Raw genomic sequence first — 16,896 nt, forward strand, 5'->3', positions numbered from 1 at the left:
TAAAGGATGAGAGTTGGAGAATTGAAGGCTTTTATTTCCTTTGTTTAAAGATATTATCTGCACACTAGGCTCTCCTAATCTATTAGCGGCATTATTAAACGGAGCTGTGGTTCATGTAGCTCTTCTTAATAGAATGCTATTGCATATACTTAACACTGTCCAATAAAGAGATAGCAATAGATGAACTGCAAATAGGGAAGAGGTCTTCTCAATTACCATGTTTTAAATCACTAACTACACCGTAGGAACTATATACGGTAAATTGAGACGTAACTAACGAAAAAATGCAAGGTAACCCCAAAGAGTCGTTATCCCATTGCTACATCCAATATTCGTAATCTCTCAGGCTGTTGGCTTTTACAATACCTGATCACTTTTAGTCTGTAAAATCCATAATAAACATAAAACAGCACCTTTTTTAACACAAAGCCTGCGCTGTCCTGGCTGTGGTATACATAACTTCTTCCCAAACTCCAGTGGATAGAAATTTTCTCCATCAATAACACTGCAGTCATCACTCGGCCATAATGGCAATAAATCCCCTGAATAAGATATAGGCGCTCTTGATGGGTTCATTTTAAATATCCCAATACCATAGCACTATATAATGTCGGTAAACAAAATGGCAAATTTTAAGGGAAGGTGTTTACTTTTTTGCTTTTGGCTAAAGGTAGTATTATTCTCTCTAAACCGGCATCAATGCACTTATGAACAGGTTCAGGATTTCCTTCCCACTCTGCATCTGGGTTTGCTGCCAACCAGGCAAATGCAGCTTTTACAACCGCATCTTCCAGGTAACTGAGTTCTTCCGTTCCAGCTTTGCCTTCGCCTTGGCAGTGCTAGCTGATTCCTGCTCTGCCCGCGCCTCTATGAGCAACTTATCGAGGGGTCGTACCAAAGCAGGTTGGGAGTTGTTGCGGTCCTCCAGATAGATAGCTAGGTTCCAGAGGTGTACATCTCGGAGCTGGCCACATAAGGCGAGCAGGTCTTTTGCGGGCGCTTTCTGGGCTGCGAGAGCCTTGACGTTTGTGCGGAATTGCTTCAGCACCTGATCGTATGGTTCGGATGACTCGGCCACTGGTGTTGACGCTACCATCGTAATTCTGTCTGCGAGCTTCGTTATAGCTGTATGGTCGACCGAGCCGGAACAGGCCAAGGTTCGAACCTTGTCTCGTAGTTGAGACGCAGGGTAGATATAAGGTTTTGCTGACACAGGAATATCGAGGCCTGACCACCCGATACGATCCAGCTTGCTAAGGTCTCCCTCAGGATCCAGACCAAATATTGTGACAATGCGTGTTACCCACCGGGCGAGCAACATGACCGTCTGATCTGAAAGTGCCTCTGCCGAGTTAAACTCAGTAACAAGGTCAGAGATGATTCTCATGACAGCTGAGGTATTGAAGGAATCGCAAAGAGCTGTGTCGACATCGGCTTTCGCCTTATCCAAGGTGCTTAATAATTGCTGGTCTTCAATGCCAAGCTCTTGCATTCTTGTAGTCTTGGGGTTGAGATGTTTCTCAAGGTCCAAGCTCTTCAGAAAGAAATTATTGAGCTTGCCTTCCCAGCCGATTGTGGCCTTCATAAGCTCGTCTGTTACCTCAATACCATCCTGCCAAGGCACAAGGAGGAAGCAAATTCGGAGAGAACGTGCACTCCACTCCTTTTGGGAGAGAAAGTTTCTAATGGTCGTGTAGTTTTTGAGGCTCTTGCTCATCTTCAAGCCTCGAATTCTAGGATCTGTTAGCGTCTTTGTACAACGGAATCGGCATTTGAAATCTTTACCTCAGTTGCCCTATGTGAACGAAGTAATTTGTCCACTGTACATGGCAGTCCGGAGTCGACCAGTAAGCTTCCGATTGTGCGAGTTCGTTATCATGATGAGGAAAACGAAGATCAACGCCTCCGGAATGGATATCTATCGTCTTCCCGATCGCGTCAGAGGCCATTGCGGAGCATTCGATATGCCATCCTGGTCGCCCATGACCCCATGGACTCGGCCATGCTGGCTCGCCTGGCTTGCTTGCTTTTCACAGCGCAAAATCATTCTCGCTACGCTTCATTGACTTTCCCTTGGACAGTGAACCTTCACCATCAGCTTGGAGGACACGGTCGTTCTTGTTCCATGGTTCCAGCCGGGAATAGTTGTGCCCAGCCTTCTCAAACGAGTCGATATCGAAATATACGGAGCCATCAGGGCAAGCGTAACCGAAACCATTTGCCACAATCTTCTCAACGAAGCGGACAATTTGAGGGATGTACTCGGTCACACGAGTTAGTTGGTCAGGGGGCAGGACATTGAGCGCATTCATATCCTCGAAGAAGCGGCGTTCAAACTTCTAGGTCAACTCGAGGTATATCTTGTGATTATTGGAGCCTATATCTGCACCATGCAAGGCATCGAGATATGGGAGTAAAATATCGTCCGTCTTAGGTAAAATATCGTCCGTCTTAGCGAAAAATTCTGGCAGCTTTCCCGGGGCTCGCAAGGCCTCAGCGGCCGACCGAGCCGTTCCGATGTGTGCTCTCAACAGCAAATCAGCGACGGTAACAGCTTGGCTCTGTTTTGCTGTCGCGGCATCAGCCAGAGGTGAAGGCCCGGCCCTTTCCTCATATGCCTTGACCGCTGCCTCAAAAAAGTCTCTGGGCTTGTATGCGAGGGCAGAGACGGAAGGTTCTTTTCAATGTAGTGACGGAATGCGGCTTTGGTCTCCGCCAAAACCGAATCGCTCACCGAATCGTCTTCAGCGGCATGCTCCTGCTTGAAGCGCGCGAGCAGATACTTCCGACGACCCTGGAGGATGATCTTGTCGTCGATATCAGTCGTATTCATCACGAACTTGACGCGGAATCCGAAGTAGTCCTTCATAATGCGGCGGATAATGTCCGTCGAGATGTAATTCTTAGCATGGCCCAGATGGGCATCTTCATAGACTATCGGGCCACACCCGTACCACGTCACCATCTCCCCTGTCGGGTCGACTGGGACGAAGGCATCATTGCTCCTCGTAAGACTATTGTAGATCTTCAGTTGGGGCAGTTGGGCGTCAGGTTGGGTTTTGGGAGGGTTCCAAGGCGGCTGTTTGCGGCCCTCGGAAGCCATGCTGCATGCCCTTAGTTATTTAATTTTCGGGGTCAAACGGTTTTTGTCTGGGAAAGAAAGAAAGAAAGAAAGAAAGAAAGAAAGAAAGAAAGAAAGAACAAGAGTTGTCCCCCAGGTAGGGGAAAAGAGATTTAGTAGTGTCATGGTGTTAGTTAACGGATCCGATTCTACTTTAGCTGTTGTGTTTAGCAAAGTATGGCAGGAATGACACTTAAGCAATTCATACCCCTCATTCACAGCCCTTGGCAAAGCTCTGGTCAAAGGAGTGGTTGTGTTGCTTGGCTACATTATAAAGAGGTCCTGGCATGAATGTATTACATACAATGAGTCCTCCTATTTGGACTGTAAAGAATAGGTTCCTTTTTGAACCGTAGTGGCCTGTGTACTGCGCTAAGTGGCCCGTGCACTGGGATTTTCTAAAACTACCCAAGGTACTATAGGTTTAGGGACGGCTTAAAAGGTAGCCGCGTAGGCGTGAAATGTACCGTATACTCTCGCAAAATTGGACTATGGGTCTTTCTTTATAAAGTATCAGGGTAGCTGTCTTCGGTAACCACTTGACTGATTATAGTAAATAGTGGAGGGATTTCCATCAATACCCACAGTCCAATTTTGCGAGAGTATACGGTGACACTCAACAGCAGCATGGTCAATAGTGGGCGTCTTGGGCGTATCGAGTGGGTTCTTCAGAGATAAGATAAGATAAGATAGTAAATCCATTTAATATGGAGGGGTCACCCAAATTTTTTCCAGCCTTCAATCAACCCAGATCCGATCCTTGGGCTGCAGCAATTAGACAAGATGGCCACCGATACCGATGCCGAGGCGCCTCACAACCATTTCGACGTGTGTAAATTCCCAAGTTTCAGTCTTTTTGGTCTACCCCGGTAGCACCAACAGCCCACATCTCTGTCTTCCTACTAGCTACACACGTGCTGGACTGATTCGATTCGTTACAGACCATCTTGGTGTTGGATTTTGGCAGCCAAACCTCGCACCTCATCCTCCGACGCTTGCGGGCTCTCAGTGTGTACGCTGAGATGTTGCCCTGCACTGCCAAGCTCGCCGAGCTACCCTGGAAGCCCAAGGGCATCGTCTTATCTGGAGGTAGGAATCTTTCTGGATACTACTCCATTTTTAATTCTAACAAACTCGATAGGTCCCTCGTCTGTCTACGATGAAGGCTCGCCTCGTAAGACCCCTATCCTCCATATCTGGCCTACAAGTCTTACTGATTCATGAAAGATGTTGATCCTGCTGTCTTTGAGCTTGGTGTTCCCATTTTGTGAGTGCCTTGAAACCTCTTAGTTGGAGAAATGTACTTTGACTGACATAGGTTTATAGAGGCATCTGGTATGACTTCATTTAAGCCCCATCATAGGCGTAGCACTAATTCTGTGAGTCTAGCTACGGTTGCCAGGCGAGTTCCACTATTTTTCATCTCATTCCACTATTATGACTGACCGCGTGCAGGAAATTGCTTGGCAGACAAATTCTAAGAACGTTGCTCGTGGAACAGCTCGAGGTTTGGATTTATCCATGACTCCAAATCACATTATCTAACAACTTGTTTGCGCAGAATACGGCCACGCCGACGTCACCATTCACAAAGTCGACAGCCATGCTGACCGTCTTTTCGCTGGTTTGGGTGAGACCATGCATGGTGAGTTAGCTCCCATTCGATATATAACACCCCGATCTTCTACGAGACCTAACTCTCCGATAGCCTACATGAGTCACTTTGACAAGCTCGTCCGCCTGCCTGAGGGCTTTGTGGTCGTGGCTAAGACGGCCAACTCTGAGTTTGCTGGCATTGCTCACCAGACCAAGCCCATTTTCGGTGAGTTTTCCTCCCCATCTCCATCCTTCAAGTCACCTATCCGACCGTTATCACTTATGCTCTTTTGCCCCTCTGCCTCCTTCTTTCGCCGTCTCCATCTTCTTTCTCTTTTGCTTTGCATACCTACCGCGGTCCAAGATCATCAACTCTGTACCTACCGACTGACTTGAAATACCAACAGGTGTACAATTTCACCCCGAGCTTGAACATGTATGTATATCAGTCCCATCCTGTCTTTCTCGCTCTTTGTTACTTAACTAATGAATACATCTAACAGACTCCCCGTGGAAGTGAGCTCTTGCGCAACTTCAGCGTCGACATTTGTGGAGCGCAGCCCAACTGGGTAATGAGCGACTTCGTCGAGCAGGAGATTACTCGAATTAGAAAGCTTGTTGGTGATAAAGCCCAAGTCATAGGTGCCGTTTCTGGTGGCGTGGACAGCACAGTGGCAGCCAAGCTTATGACGGAAGCAATCGGTACGATCCTGATGGCTGTCAAGCATGTGTATTGAGGCTAACACGTATTCAGGTGACCGCTTTAAAGCAGTGCACATCGACAATGGTACGGCCTGAACCTCTCACATGAGACCGACCGACACTAACATGTGGTAGGATTGATGCGTCTCAACGAGTCCAAGAAAGTAAAGGAGACGTTGAAAGAGCATCTCGGGATTAACCTCACAGTGGTTGATGGCACCGAGCTTTTCCTTGACCGTCTCAAGGGCATTACGGAGCCAGAGAAAAAGCGCAAGATTATTGGAGAAACCTTTATCGATCTCTTTGAAAAAGAGGCCATCAGGATTGAGAAGGAAGCCGAGAATACCCCCAACGCAGGAAAGGTTTCTTGGTTTCTCCAGGGAACGCTGTACCCTGACGTCATAGAATCTCTTTCCTTTCGAGGCCCTTCGGCAACGATAAAAACCCATCACAACGTTGGGGGTCTACCCAAGCGCATGATGGATGGCCAAGGCTTGCGGCTTCTCGAGCCACTTCGTGAACTCTTCAAGGACGAGGTCAGAAATCTTGGCAGACGCTTACAAATTCACGAAGATCTCGTCAATAGATTTCCTTTCCCAGGGCCCGGCATTGGAGTACGCATTCTTGGAGAGTGTACACCTGAACGAATTGAAATCGCAAGGAAAGCCGATCATATCTTCATCTCCATGATCAAGGAAGCCGGAATCTACAATCAGATTTCCCAAGCCTACGCTGGGTTGGATACAAGCAAGGCTGTTGGTGTTATGGGTGACACTCGTGTCTATGGGTATATCATAATCCTTCGCGCTGTAACAACCAGTGACTTTATGAGCGCCGAGCCTTACGAGTTTTCCTTCTCCCTACTCAAGGCCATCGCCCGCAGAATTGTCAATGAGGTAGATGGAGTTTCCCGTGTCACATATGACCTGTAAGTTCCCTTCTCCCCTGCCGATCTAGAATGCTAGCTAATATCCGATAGATCTTCAAAACCCCCTGGTACCATTGAATTAGAGTAAGAAGGCTATGTTAATTATTGGGGGGGGAACTTGAAATCTTAATGTAGATAGCACCTTCTACTACTATATTATACAGTGAGCCTTTTGGCTGTAAGCCTTTTTGATTGCTTGGATTTTAGAATATAGTTTAGTTGGAGGGGGAACGGCCATGCAAAAAAATAGCCTTATGTTGGCAGCCGCCTACGAAAGCATGTGGATAAAATGGCTCTTGGGTACTTCTGTTTATCATCTACTAAAAATTCACATACGAGAAAAGGTTCTTATTAGGATCACCAATAGGAGCAAAATATTTAGCTGCTTTATTACTTTGATAGGTATCAAAGTAAATAATAATAGTAGAAAAATCCGCTGCCTTTATAGTGCCCTGATGAGTTGTGTTCATTTGGAGGACTTATATTAAACAACTTTATTTACGTTCCGACGCGCTTTGTAATGCGAGAATCGGAGACTGGCGTTCTGCAGCAGGTGCAAAATTGAAGTTATAGAGCAGCCCGTTTAAAACGGAAAGCAGTATCAAAGGCTTATAATGAGAAAATGTCAGAACTATCGCCACAGAATCTTAGACTGCCCTGGTAGCTCAATTGGCTAGAGCGTGCGGCTTTTAACCGCAAGGTTGGGGGTTCGACCCCCCCCTAGGGCGCAAACATTCTAAGTCTAAGGGCATTCCTTGCCATTTCCCTTTTTGTCTTTTTTTTGCATTATCTGTGTAATACCACAGTGTAGGCGGTTTTCATCTTGCATTCTATAAGTTACTGTATACCTTGGTTTTTCGTTTTCGTTTATTTGTTGCTCGCGTCTAGCTCTTATTTCTATTCCGTATCCAGCCGTATAAGCCGCATGCCGTCAAGGAAGCACAGCATCTAAAAACTTGCATGTGGCATTACGTTTTCTCTTACATCAAGGCGCATCCAAAGTCGTACCACATAAGCTGGGCTACCCTAGAATAAAAATACGGACGGTGGTGGTGAGGCAAAGCGCTACAGGGACAAGGCTCGTATCTTGTGTCACGGCGCCAAAGGTGAATTGAGACAGCCAAAGATTCAGACGAGCAGCGGGGGGGTAGCAAATGTACCCCCACCCAAGATTGCATCACATCCTTTGCTTCAGCACATGCAAAGAGGCTCTATGGTAGCTGGAGTGGAAGCAAACCCATGTTCACAGTAAATCAACTCGCAGCGGTGGCCACTCGGGGAAACTGGTCGTAGGTCAATGTCACAAGCAATTTCGTGTAACGCCGGTGAACAATCATTGGATCATCGTCGTGCACGGATGTCCCAAGGGAAAGAAAAAAAAAAGTACATGCTCTACAGGGGTCTGATGCGTGAAGCAAGTGCAGCAAGAGACCCGACGATGCCTACGGGACTATAAAATTTTTCTCCTTCTCGCCTCTTCGTTTATCCAGGCATCAAATGAAACAACGAAAAAACCTGATAAACGTTGTCCTTATTCCGATTCACAAAGGTCCGGGCCGCCCAATGGCGGTGCTCTTTCGTCGCAGCGTTGGGTTGAAACGAAGCTAATAGTCGAGCCAACTAAGCGCGATGCTGAGCGAATGATTGACAAGGGGCCGACCCCTGCAGCCTTGCCAAAGTGTCCCACCCGACCTGAGACGTCGTCGTCTCAGGTGAAGCAGCGATTAGTAGCTCCCAGCGGAGACGGGCGGTCTTGCTGCCCTTTTTTTTTCTCTCTTGGTGTGTTGTCACGAGGTACGATTGACAGAAGATCCAAGGAAGTGCTGTATGTTGTAAGTGGTACAAAACACTCAATACCTGCCAAATGGAACAAAATCAAAATGCCAAGCCGTGCATTTACAAGGACTAGTGTTTAGCAATAATTGCAATTTTTTTTTAACTTGTGAAAATGGGTTGCTTGTCAGTGAAATGCACCTGCTACACAAATTGCAGCACTCGATAGTCTTTTCGATCCACTCCCGAAAACTCGTCTGATGTGAGCACTGGCTGACATGGATGGGACGGGCATCCTGTTCGGGTCCGCGAATAGGGCTGCGACAAGTTTTGGAGTCAATATATGTACATACGAAGTATGCGCAAGTGCGTTTGCTAGGCCTGCAGGCGGCAGAAACGCCTCGACGAAAAAGAGCAAAGCTTCGTATGTTCTCGTATATCTCTAGCAAACAACGGCACCAGCAGAAGAAGCGGGAGAAGACTGCGTTGGCCAATGCCAGCAAGAGCCAGCGCAGTGCCGTCACCAACGACGGCCAGGGCCGCACAAGTACCGCACCAACAAGCAAAGCTGGGCCACAGGCACGAAATACAATCTGCCACGATCCATTGGCTGGCCCCCATGAGCTTACTTCAAGGCTCTGTGGGCAACGTAACGTATCTGTACCTGTCACATGGCGCGCATGAGCCACGCTGAGGCTCGAGCTCGTTCGAGTATCGAAAATCAATGGGCGAGGCGGGACACCGTTGGGCGCGGTGGGGCTGGACCCTGACAATGAAAAACCGAAAGAGCTTTCTCCTTGGAGAAGAGGAGCCGATGGAGCAACGAGAAGAGCAAAATCTCAAACATGTCACAAAAAGAAGGAGAGAAAAAAGTGAAAAAGAGCCCTACGAAGGGGGTCTATAGCGGTGAGATGGCAATTGCGGTCAGTTCCAGCACGATGGAGCAGTTGGCGATGAAGTTTCAATGTCTGGCAAGGAACGTGTACCATGAGCCGATCAATGACAGCGGGTGTGGCAAAATGCTCAAACGCTGCAGGTTTCGGTGCAGGGGGGCCAGCCAACAGGCAATTATACAGGCAGAATGGATCGGGTTGATTGCCGCAGCTAAAACAACGTCAACGTCGGCCCCAAAGTACCTCGTAAGTGAGCCAGCTATTGATTTTTGTTTATATGAGACCTGATCAGGAAGGGTTACATTTTGCTGCTCTTCTCCGAATCCCTTGTCGTATCCCAATCAAGCAAGCAAACCATATGAGTTAGCCAACTCGACCCAACCACTAGGCAACTATTAGTAACCATTAGCAATGCTGCTACCACCGTAATAAGTGCGAGGTATTAGGTTGCAGTTAATGTTTGCTTTATTGCAGACAACGTACGATACTAACAGGGCACCAGAACATGCAAACAAGCAGAATGATACCCTTTGGGAAAATTCTACCCCATGTAGGTGCTAAGGTGCAGGGATCTAGAGAGAGGGGTGGCTGTAGAGAAGCCTCATCCACCAGCAGGCTGAGTCGAGCAGAGTAGTAATGAGGAGCCATCTGAAGTCATGGTGCCACAGATTTGCGACTATTGCGCTTATCAACCAGAGACGAGAGATATACAGAGAGAAGAGAGAGAACAGATATGACATGTGTCCATGAGATGCGAAGCGGGACAACTCTGGCAGTCATGCAAGAGGCTCATGCAAAAGAGGTCTGCTGACTTGACGATATAACCAGATCCGATTGCTCGCATAACCCACGCCGCAATGCTTGCGGTATGGTTGCGGCAAAGCAAACCAAGAGATGTCGGATAATGGCCAATAGAGTTTGCTGTTTGATGGAAAGAGATCTAAATAGCCAGAAACAATATTCAATGCCACTTTGCACCAGCAGCCGTACCAGTAAATGGGTTAAACTCGGCAACCACAGCACGACTAGTATAACCAATAATGGGGAAGTCGGCGAGATCGACAGGGCCAATAGAGCTAGTTTCTCTCAACTAATTTGACTAGGGCCTTAGCACGCAGCAACACCGATGGAGAGGATGGCTACTGGGAGCGAAGTTGTAGCTAGATCTTGTGTCTGGAGTAGCCATGTGGAGAGACTTGATGATAATTTAACTACCACATGGAAGGACGGGGATCTCATTATACTGCACCATGTGTACTATAGTATAGCACCTCTTTAATTGAAGCGTGGGTGATGGGCGCCGCAAGAAAATCCTCCTTTGGCGAATACCTGATACGTGTATTAGGTAGATGAAGTCATACTGCGGTAGCGATGAAGCCATCGTCGATGTTTGCGGTTAATAAGCGCAAGGCAACTTGATGCGACTTTAAACGGCCCCCTGTCGTGACAAAAAGACGTCGCTGCCGAGGCATGATTGGATTTATGCCAATAGTTTCTCGATGCTGTCCAATCCGAGCATCTGAACGCTGCGTCCCTCGCTTGTGCGGAGCGAGCCACCGCTGCCGTCCTCTTGTGCTTGCGCAAAGTAGCATCTGCTAACGGGCCCATACCGTACTCGCACCAACGAGATCGCGAGGAACATTAGCTGATCGCTACGATACTAGCGGCCCTGGGGCCGGAATATTTATTCCCTTCTCTTTTTCTCACCTTTACGAGGTCCAGCGCTGGGCTTGCTCAGTCTGAGGCACGTCGGTATCGGTAGGCGTCTCACCATTGAAACGCTACAACCTCACCACGCAAATGTCGAACATACACGCTCCGCACCAGGGGAGGGGCGGGGCTCCCCGGCCCCAGCATGGCTCTACCGCAAGGGCTAGTTTGTCAAGTTTAAGTGGAAACACAGCCTGAATTGCTCTCTGGGTCTGCTCTTGACGAAACGGCAGTGGCATCAGCGGGCTGCGGTGTAGCGGATCCTGTGCGACGGCGCTGGATAGGTATTCGATTGAAAAGACGCTGCTGGGTTCGGGGCCACGGAGTAATTAACTGCAGAGCGAGCATGGATGCGGGTTAAAGAAAATAGAGGCACCACCGCTAGAGCAGACGAGCTTTTCCGCATTGCTTTTATTATGCATATCTTCTTTAATTACCTGTGACGTTGCGGTCTGCGGCTTTGTCTAAAAATACGCGGTTGAAATTACCACTGAAAATGAAATGTCAATGCCAGGCTGGGGGCGATGATCAGCACCGCCTAAATATCAATCATTCTTCTCGCGCAAGTCAGGTAGCGCCAAGGTACCTACTGTACAGGGCTCGCTCGCAGCCCAAGGTCGCCTGAAGGAAGTGCTAGCAGCAAGGTAAAACAGTCTACCAGTGGGTGGGTGGACAGCCCAAGGATTTGCCCAGAGCCTGCCTCGCACAGCGCAGGTGAGGCGGAGGGGCGGTGGATCGGCCGTTCAGCCAGTGAGACGCCGCGAATGGCCGCCAGCTTGCGAGCGCCCCTGGTTCGTTCCCGATGCACCGCATGGAGAGTGGGAAAAAAGAGACCAGCAACGGTGGCTCCAATTGTTCTGCTCTGCTGGAGCCACACCCCTCGAATCGCTGCAGCAGCCTGTGACAGCGAGCCTACTGGCGCTGCTACGACCTACGGCCTGCCGCTGATACTCAGCTGCGACCTGCTATACGCCCCCCCATGCCTGTTTTCGATCCATCATCTCCCATCCATCGCTTCAGAAGCGTCCAGCACCCTCTGAAAATCTGCTCCGGCATCCGTGTCACTGCGTTTCCCCTCCCTCTGTGACGAACCCGGCCCCTTTCATTCAGGCCTGGCGGGAGGCTATTCAGACGGATTGCAGAGAGCTCGATTCATGCCAGAAGCACGGCGGACGAAATAAAACAAGTGGCGCCTGCCCCTCCAACCCTCTGCCGCTTTCTTCCTTTTCTGCCCTCTTCGAAGTCTCTTCTTCAAAACCTCACCCCAATTCACCTCTTTCTAACCTCTCTCCATTCATCTCCCTCTCTCTCTCTCATACATCCGCAAAGAGACAGACATCTTCTTCTAGCGCCGCCCAATTCGCCGACCATCACATCAGCCGTCCATCCATCCTGTCGACCCGTGCAAAAGCGCAGCAAACAAGCACTTCCTGGCCCAGCCGTCTGCTGGAACGCCTCCATCTCATTCGCCAGAAAAGCCCTGGAGCCGCCCTCGGCAACCCCTGGTGTGCGTGGGCGTATGCAGCTGCACTAACGTTCTGGACCTACGGGCGCTTGTGCGAGTACTGAATACCAGCGACACGGCAGCCATTTCAGCCCCAACCGCCCGTGCATTGGCTTACGGGGAGCCCAAATACGAAGTACTCCATACTTTGTCCCCCGATCGCAATATATTCGGACAAACCACAATCTCGAATCATCAGTCTCCTGAAACGCATCCCACGCACTCGGCCTTTCCCCCCAGCTGCCTTTTTTTTTTCTCCCTCTTTCCGCCAGCTTTACAAGGCGTTTGTTTCCTTGCAACGCAGGCAGGGCAAGCCTTGACTTTTCGTTTTCTCAGTCTATTCACGACGCTGGGAAATTCGCGATCGAATTCCCTTTCTCTATTTTTACTACCGGCAACTGCGAGAAACACCACCCGTGAAGCGTATCACTTGGTGGAGGAGAGCGTATTGGACCCTGTTAGTTTCGGGATACTCTGGTTCCCATTTTTCGATTCTTGCGCTCGATTTCGTCAACCAGACAGTCGATAATAACTCGAGCGACATTCGCACGCTTCTGCGACTGCGTGGTTCGCGGACTGTTTCGGCTCAGCTTCATTTTACGCAAGCACGAAAGCCCATTGCTTTTCTTTTTTCAATCATATAATCTCAACATTCAAGCGTATCGCCACCATGAGCACCGCAGTTGCCATGGTCCCTTCGCCAGCTCCTCACGAGAGGAGCTCATTTGCTAGCGACCGCCCTGCACCCACAGCAGCCTCTACATCGCCACCGGCACAGAGGAACGCGGTCCCTTCACAACCGAGGAGTCAACACACAGGCGCAACGGCTGCGAGCCAGTCGCCCAACCGCGGCAGCCCCAAATCTGACCATGCCGCCGCAAACAAGTCTTCTCCCAACGCGTAAGTCTTTGATAACTTGCCTTGTCTATTTTTTCTGCCTGTTGCAATTGAGCGCACGTCGCTGACAAATTTCCTGTCGTAATAGATCTCGAAATGATGCCGCACACCCCAAGATTGTCGTCAAGAAGGAGCCAGTGTCGCCCGGTCTACCCGCATCAAGACCCCGACCCAGACGACTGGATTTGTCTAAGAACACACTTGCCGGATCAAACCCTTCCTCAGCCTATCCGCTGACTGCACGCGATGGACTGGGTATCCAAGAGGTCGGCATCGCATGCCTTTCTCCTGGATTCATGACTCAAGATCCCGCGATGAAAGAACAGCTCCAGCGGAGTATGAGCGTACGAGAGCAGCAGAGAATTCTCATTGAAGCCAGACTACAGCAGCAACAGTCAGCCAAGGGAGATGGGCCATCCGATAAGGACAAGGAATCAAACTTCGCCGCCAAAACACCCGGCATTTCCTCTCGCAGGAATAAGGCTCCCCCGGGGCTATCCATTGTTGCCCCTTCACATCAGCAATTCGCAAACGAAAGAGTGATTCAATCTGCACCTCTTGGCCGCAGCTTCACCGGACAACACATGCCCCCATCAAGAAACGTACATAACCAGGCTTCCAACCTTTCTCAAATCCACCACGTGCATGCCAACCAGACTGCCAACCGCCTACCACCCATTAGCGATGTGTTTGGCCAGAATCTTTCAACGCATCCCGAGAATGGACCTCATACTTCTGCCCTCTATCCTAGCCACGCAGCTTCACGACCTCAGCTGTCTCCTGGCCTCCCGCCAGCTCATCAGGCTCCCATGTCTGGCCGCATGAGAGAATACAAGTCTGCAGAGGAGGCTCAGAATGAGTTGGCCGGTGGACGAGCAGAGCTTCTGCCCAGACTTGTCCACTACGGCGGCCACCAGCCCCCAACACCTCCTTCACCCGTTGGTGCCGGTGCCCGCAACCCAGAGGCTGCCCAGGGCAGAAGGCGAACACGCGCCGAGTATGAAGACGGCAGCAGCCCACCACTGGGCTATGGTCCTCCTCCTACTCGACGTGGCCCCTTTGGCGCCGGCCGTGACAGCCCCGAGACACAGCGAGCAAAGAAGGAAGAGTTTTTGCAGATTTGCTCCAGAGCTTGGGACCTGTTTCACTCCTAAAGCAATATATAAGCCACAGCACTCTTCTGCCCCGAAGCGAAAAGCTGTGCGAAACGAGACAACAGCTCGTCTATATCACGGCGATACGATATTATTTATTTAAAGAACCCGTGTGCGATTTTTTATTATGCCTTCTTCATCATCCTAATGGATGCCCCTTTTTTGGGCTCGATTTCCCTTTGTCTATCGGAGCTTCTTGTTGGGAGGTCAACATCCTCTCCCTAGCTTTCCTTCCAAGATATGCTGGGGCTGGCAACATGAGGCTTTCACATCACGATATATCTTCATTTCATATTTGGCCCAGTTCGGCAAGCTTCTAATGAAGGCTAGTCACGTAAGGAGAAGGAAACTGGAAGAGTAGCCACTCCTGTTTTGTGTGTGTTATACTTATTTCTACGATATATATCTATTGGCAATGGCGGAAAGGGAAAAGGAGGGATCCGATTGCTCACAGCGTAATACTAGTGTGGCTCGGGGGAGGTAACGCGGGATATGGAAAGGGGATGGAGATGGTTTATTTCTCAAGGGAAACTCATCTGGCGTTGAATGTGTGGTTATCTGGGATCCATTTACTCTGCATTGGGAGGAAGTGATGAATGGATATAGGAGGAGAGGAGACTCTTTTCAGTCATCTCCTGCTCTGCTATCTTGTGTTTTTTCTTTGTGTTTAGTTTTTTAGTCACCGGCGTACTAAAGGCGCTGAAGGGTTAATGGGCGTTTTGAAGTCAGCTAGTTGCCAGAGAGCGTAGCAAAGCACCATAGATGCTTCTAATTCAAACGTGTTGAAAGACAACAAATATGTGCGTTGAGCTGAAAGTGTGTCGTATTATTCTAAGTTGTGATCTTTTATAGTATCGCCCTCGTAACTTGGAAATACTTTTGACTCATTCCATTCCATCTAACTTTTGTTGCTCACATGATTCGACTAAAAATTAAATCACTATATGACCTCCCTTCTTTGCAGTTTTGTTTCTGTCTATGTCGCTCTTTGCACCTGAACCTCACCAGTCGGCGTACCGAAATAAGCCGCAATCGGCTTCTGCGCCTGAAACTCCTTCCCCAGACTCACAGCCTCCACGCCGTTGAAGCCCGTAAACAGGCCAATTTCCACAATGCCCGGCAGCTTGACCAGCTCCTCGGCCAGCTTGCTCACCTCCCAGACGCCGTCCTTGCCGGAGCCGTCCTGCTCCGGCGTCAGGTCCTTTGCGAGCAGCAGCGGGGCAAAGGGCGCGTCAATGAGCCACATGCCGTTGTCGGTGACGCACTCGCCGGCCTTGCTGGGCAGGCCGGAGCGCACGGCCGGGTTGGGGGAGCCCATGGCGCGGAGGCGGCTGAGGACGTCGGGGGCGGCCATGGGGAGGACCTCGATGGGGATGGTTTTCCAGGTTGTGCAGAGGCGGGGGGATTGTTTGCGGGAGTCTGTGAGGGTTGTTAGTATGATGAGTTGCTTGGTATGTTGAACCATATACATGTATATATGGATATATATGTGTTGCTTTATATGTATATAAAAACTCACCTGCAACAGCAATAAACTTCCTCCCGGACACAGCAACCAGCTTCTCCTGGAACAAGCACGCACCACCCCCCTTGATCAGATTCAGCTCCTCATCCACCTCATCCGCGCCGTCAAACACCACATCCAGCGCAACCGACACGCCGTGCTCATCCACGGGCCTCTCATCCAGGTTGCACAGCCTGAGCCCCGCGGCCTTGAGCAGGCCCTTGGACTGGCTGCCCGTGGGGATGAACGTCATGTCGCCATAGAAAGCAGGGCCCTTTGCGGCAATGGCCTCGACGACGTAGACGACGGTGCTGCCGGAGCCGATGCCGACGAAGCGGTGCGTGGGGAGGAGGTGGTCGTCGACGGCCTGGAAGGAGGCGGCTCGTTTGGCCGAGTTTATTAGGTTTGCTGTGTCAGAGGCCATGATTGGGTGTTATTAATGCTGTTTTATGTTTATTTATTATATGATGTGTATGTGTGCATGCATATATGTGTATATATGTATGTGTATATATGAGTTGTAAATTTTGTTGTATATTGAATGAGTGAGCAATGAGACGACAAAGTACGCACTATGGCCGAGTTCGGAAACAGGCGTTGCGTTGCGGCTATCTCAGCACAGTTAAGAAAAAAAGCCATCATTGGTTGGCGATCACGGGACCTGGCCTCTGTGTGCGATTGCACCTATGGCTTTGCGCGCGGTTTTTTGGAACCTTTAAATTGAGCAGTCTGTTTCAACCCGCCCAGAGCTGTTATAGTACCCAACGGTAGATGGTACATAGCGCCTACATAATTGCGTGCATTCAGCCGCACGCACTCAGCTTAGTCATTCAGCTAGGGGGACTCAGCTCTGTAAGATGGAGGGGCAGAGTACCAGTACGTCACCAGGTTTTTTCTTTCTTTCTTTTTTTTCTTACACACTAGGAGCTGTGAGGAGTGCTTTAGTAAGATTACAAGGAGGAAACAGCCGCAAGCCATCTTTTTTTTTTTTTACAATTTCGTCTATACACGATGGGGGTATAAAAAATAAAAAACAAAACAAAAGTAAAAACCTATTTCGGATCATCGCGGACAATCGGGCGTTCGGGAAATAAAAAAGTCCCCCCCCCAATAT

The 16,896-nt window shown here is 49.5% G+C and overlaps 5 protein-coding genes and 1 non-coding gene across 6 annotated transcripts; 3 read left to right on the forward strand and 3 right to left on the reverse strand.

The window, feature by feature from the left end:
* Window positions 1-670: 670 nt before the first annotated feature.
* GGI43DRAFT_14075 (tRNA synthetases class I (C) catalytic domain-containing protein) lies at window positions 671-2,238 on the reverse strand. Its single transcript, XM_083199293.1, has 2 exons — window positions 1,786-2,238; window positions 671-1,733 (listed from the first exon to the last, which is right to left on the reverse strand). The coding sequence occupies exons 1-2, from the start codon at window positions 1,947-1,949 to the stop codon at window positions 776-778; spliced, it is 1,122 nt and encodes a 373-aa protein (XP_083066111.1). The 5' UTR covers window positions 1,950-2,238; the 3' UTR covers window positions 671-775.
* GGI43DRAFT_378491 (tRNA synthetases class I (C) catalytic domain-containing protein) lies at window positions 2,031-3,103 on the reverse strand (the record flags this gene model as incomplete). The annotated part of the gene is made up of 2 exons (XM_083202705.1): window positions 2,031-2,339; window positions 2,735-3,103. The coding sequence occupies 2 exons, from the start codon at window positions 3,101-3,103 to the stop codon at window positions 2,031-2,033; spliced, it is 678 nt and encodes a 225-aa protein (XP_083066112.1).
* A 769-nt stretch (window positions 3,104-3,872) lies between these two features.
* Window positions 3,873-6,786, forward strand: GGI43DRAFT_390393 (GMP synthase (glutamine-hydrolyzing)). Its single transcript, XM_083204311.1, has 14 exons — window positions 3,873-3,949; window positions 4,063-4,210; window positions 4,263-4,295; window positions 4,349-4,388; window positions 4,448-4,456; window positions 4,511-4,523; window positions 4,577-4,628; window positions 4,683-4,766; window positions 4,830-4,943; window positions 5,125-5,153; window positions 5,221-5,419; window positions 5,472-5,504; window positions 5,555-6,347; window positions 6,399-6,786. Exons 1-14 carry the CDS (start codon window positions 3,905-3,907, stop codon window positions 6,433-6,435), a joined length of 1,629 nt encoding a protein of 542 aa, XP_083066113.1. The 5' UTR covers window positions 3,873-3,904; the 3' UTR covers window positions 6,436-6,786.
* Window positions 6,787-7,001: 215 nt separating this feature from the next.
* Window positions 7,002-7,075, forward strand: GGI43DRAFT_t8. Its single transcript has one exon. It is a non-coding gene; the product is annotated as a tRNA-Lys (tRNA).
* A 5,822-nt stretch (window positions 7,076-12,897) lies between these two features.
* GGI43DRAFT_378493 (uncharacterized protein) lies at window positions 12,898-14,278 on the forward strand (the record flags this gene model as incomplete). Its single annotated transcript, XM_083202706.1, has 2 exons — window positions 12,898-13,127; window positions 13,213-14,278. The coding sequence occupies 2 exons, from the start codon at window positions 12,898-12,900 to the stop codon at window positions 14,276-14,278; spliced, it is 1,296 nt and encodes a 431-aa protein (XP_083066114.1).
* A 458-nt stretch (window positions 14,279-14,736) lies between these two features.
* Window positions 14,737-16,590, reverse strand: GGI43DRAFT_14463 (ribose-5-phosphate isomerase RKI1). Its single transcript, XM_083199336.1, has 2 exons — window positions 15,798-16,590; window positions 14,737-15,697 (listed from the first exon to the last, which is right to left on the reverse strand). The coding sequence occupies exons 1-2, from the start codon at window positions 16,204-16,206 to the stop codon at window positions 15,255-15,257; spliced, it is 852 nt and encodes a 283-aa protein (XP_083066115.1). The 5' UTR covers window positions 16,207-16,590; the 3' UTR covers window positions 14,737-15,254.
* Window positions 16,591-16,896: the final 306 nt, after the last annotated feature.

This window comes from Trichoderma evansii, assembly GCF_050947405.1.
Source record: "Trichoderma evansii strain SZMC 28006 chromosome Unknown GGI43scaffold_1, whole genome shotgun sequence".
Lineage (NCBI taxonomy): Eukaryota > Fungi > Ascomycota > Sordariomycetes > Hypocreales > Hypocreaceae > Trichoderma > Trichoderma evansii.

Bases quoted from the DNA above. Each gene is read 5' to 3' on its own strand.
- GGI43DRAFT_14075 (XM_083199293.1), bottom strand. From the start codon at position 1,949: ATGGCCTCTGACGCGATCGGGAAGACGATAGATATCCATTCCGGAGGC. The intron at 1,734-1,785 runs GTAAAGATTTCA...AACAGATCCTAG, and splicing joins GTTCACATAGGGCAACTGAG to AATTCGAGGCTTGAAGATGA.
- GGI43DRAFT_390393 (XM_083204311.1), top strand. From the start codon at position 3,905: ATGGCCACCGATACCGATGCCGAGGCGCCTCACAACCATTTCGAC. The intron at 3,950-4,062 runs GTGTGTAAATTC...GATTCGTTACAG, and splicing joins CGCCTCACAACCATTTCGAC to ACCATCTTGGTGTTGGATTT. The intron at 5,420-5,471 runs GTACGATCCTGA...ACACGTATTCAG, and splicing joins GCTTATGACGGAAGCAATCG to GTGACCGCTTTAAAGCAGTG.
- GGI43DRAFT_14463 (XM_083199336.1), bottom strand. From the start codon at position 16,206: ATGGCCTCTGACACAGCAAACCTAATAAACTCGGCCAAACGAGCCGCC. The intron at 15,698-15,797 runs GTGAGTTTTTAT...CAACCCTCACAG, and splicing joins GAAGTTTATTGCTGTTGCAG to ACTCCCGCAAACAATCCCCC.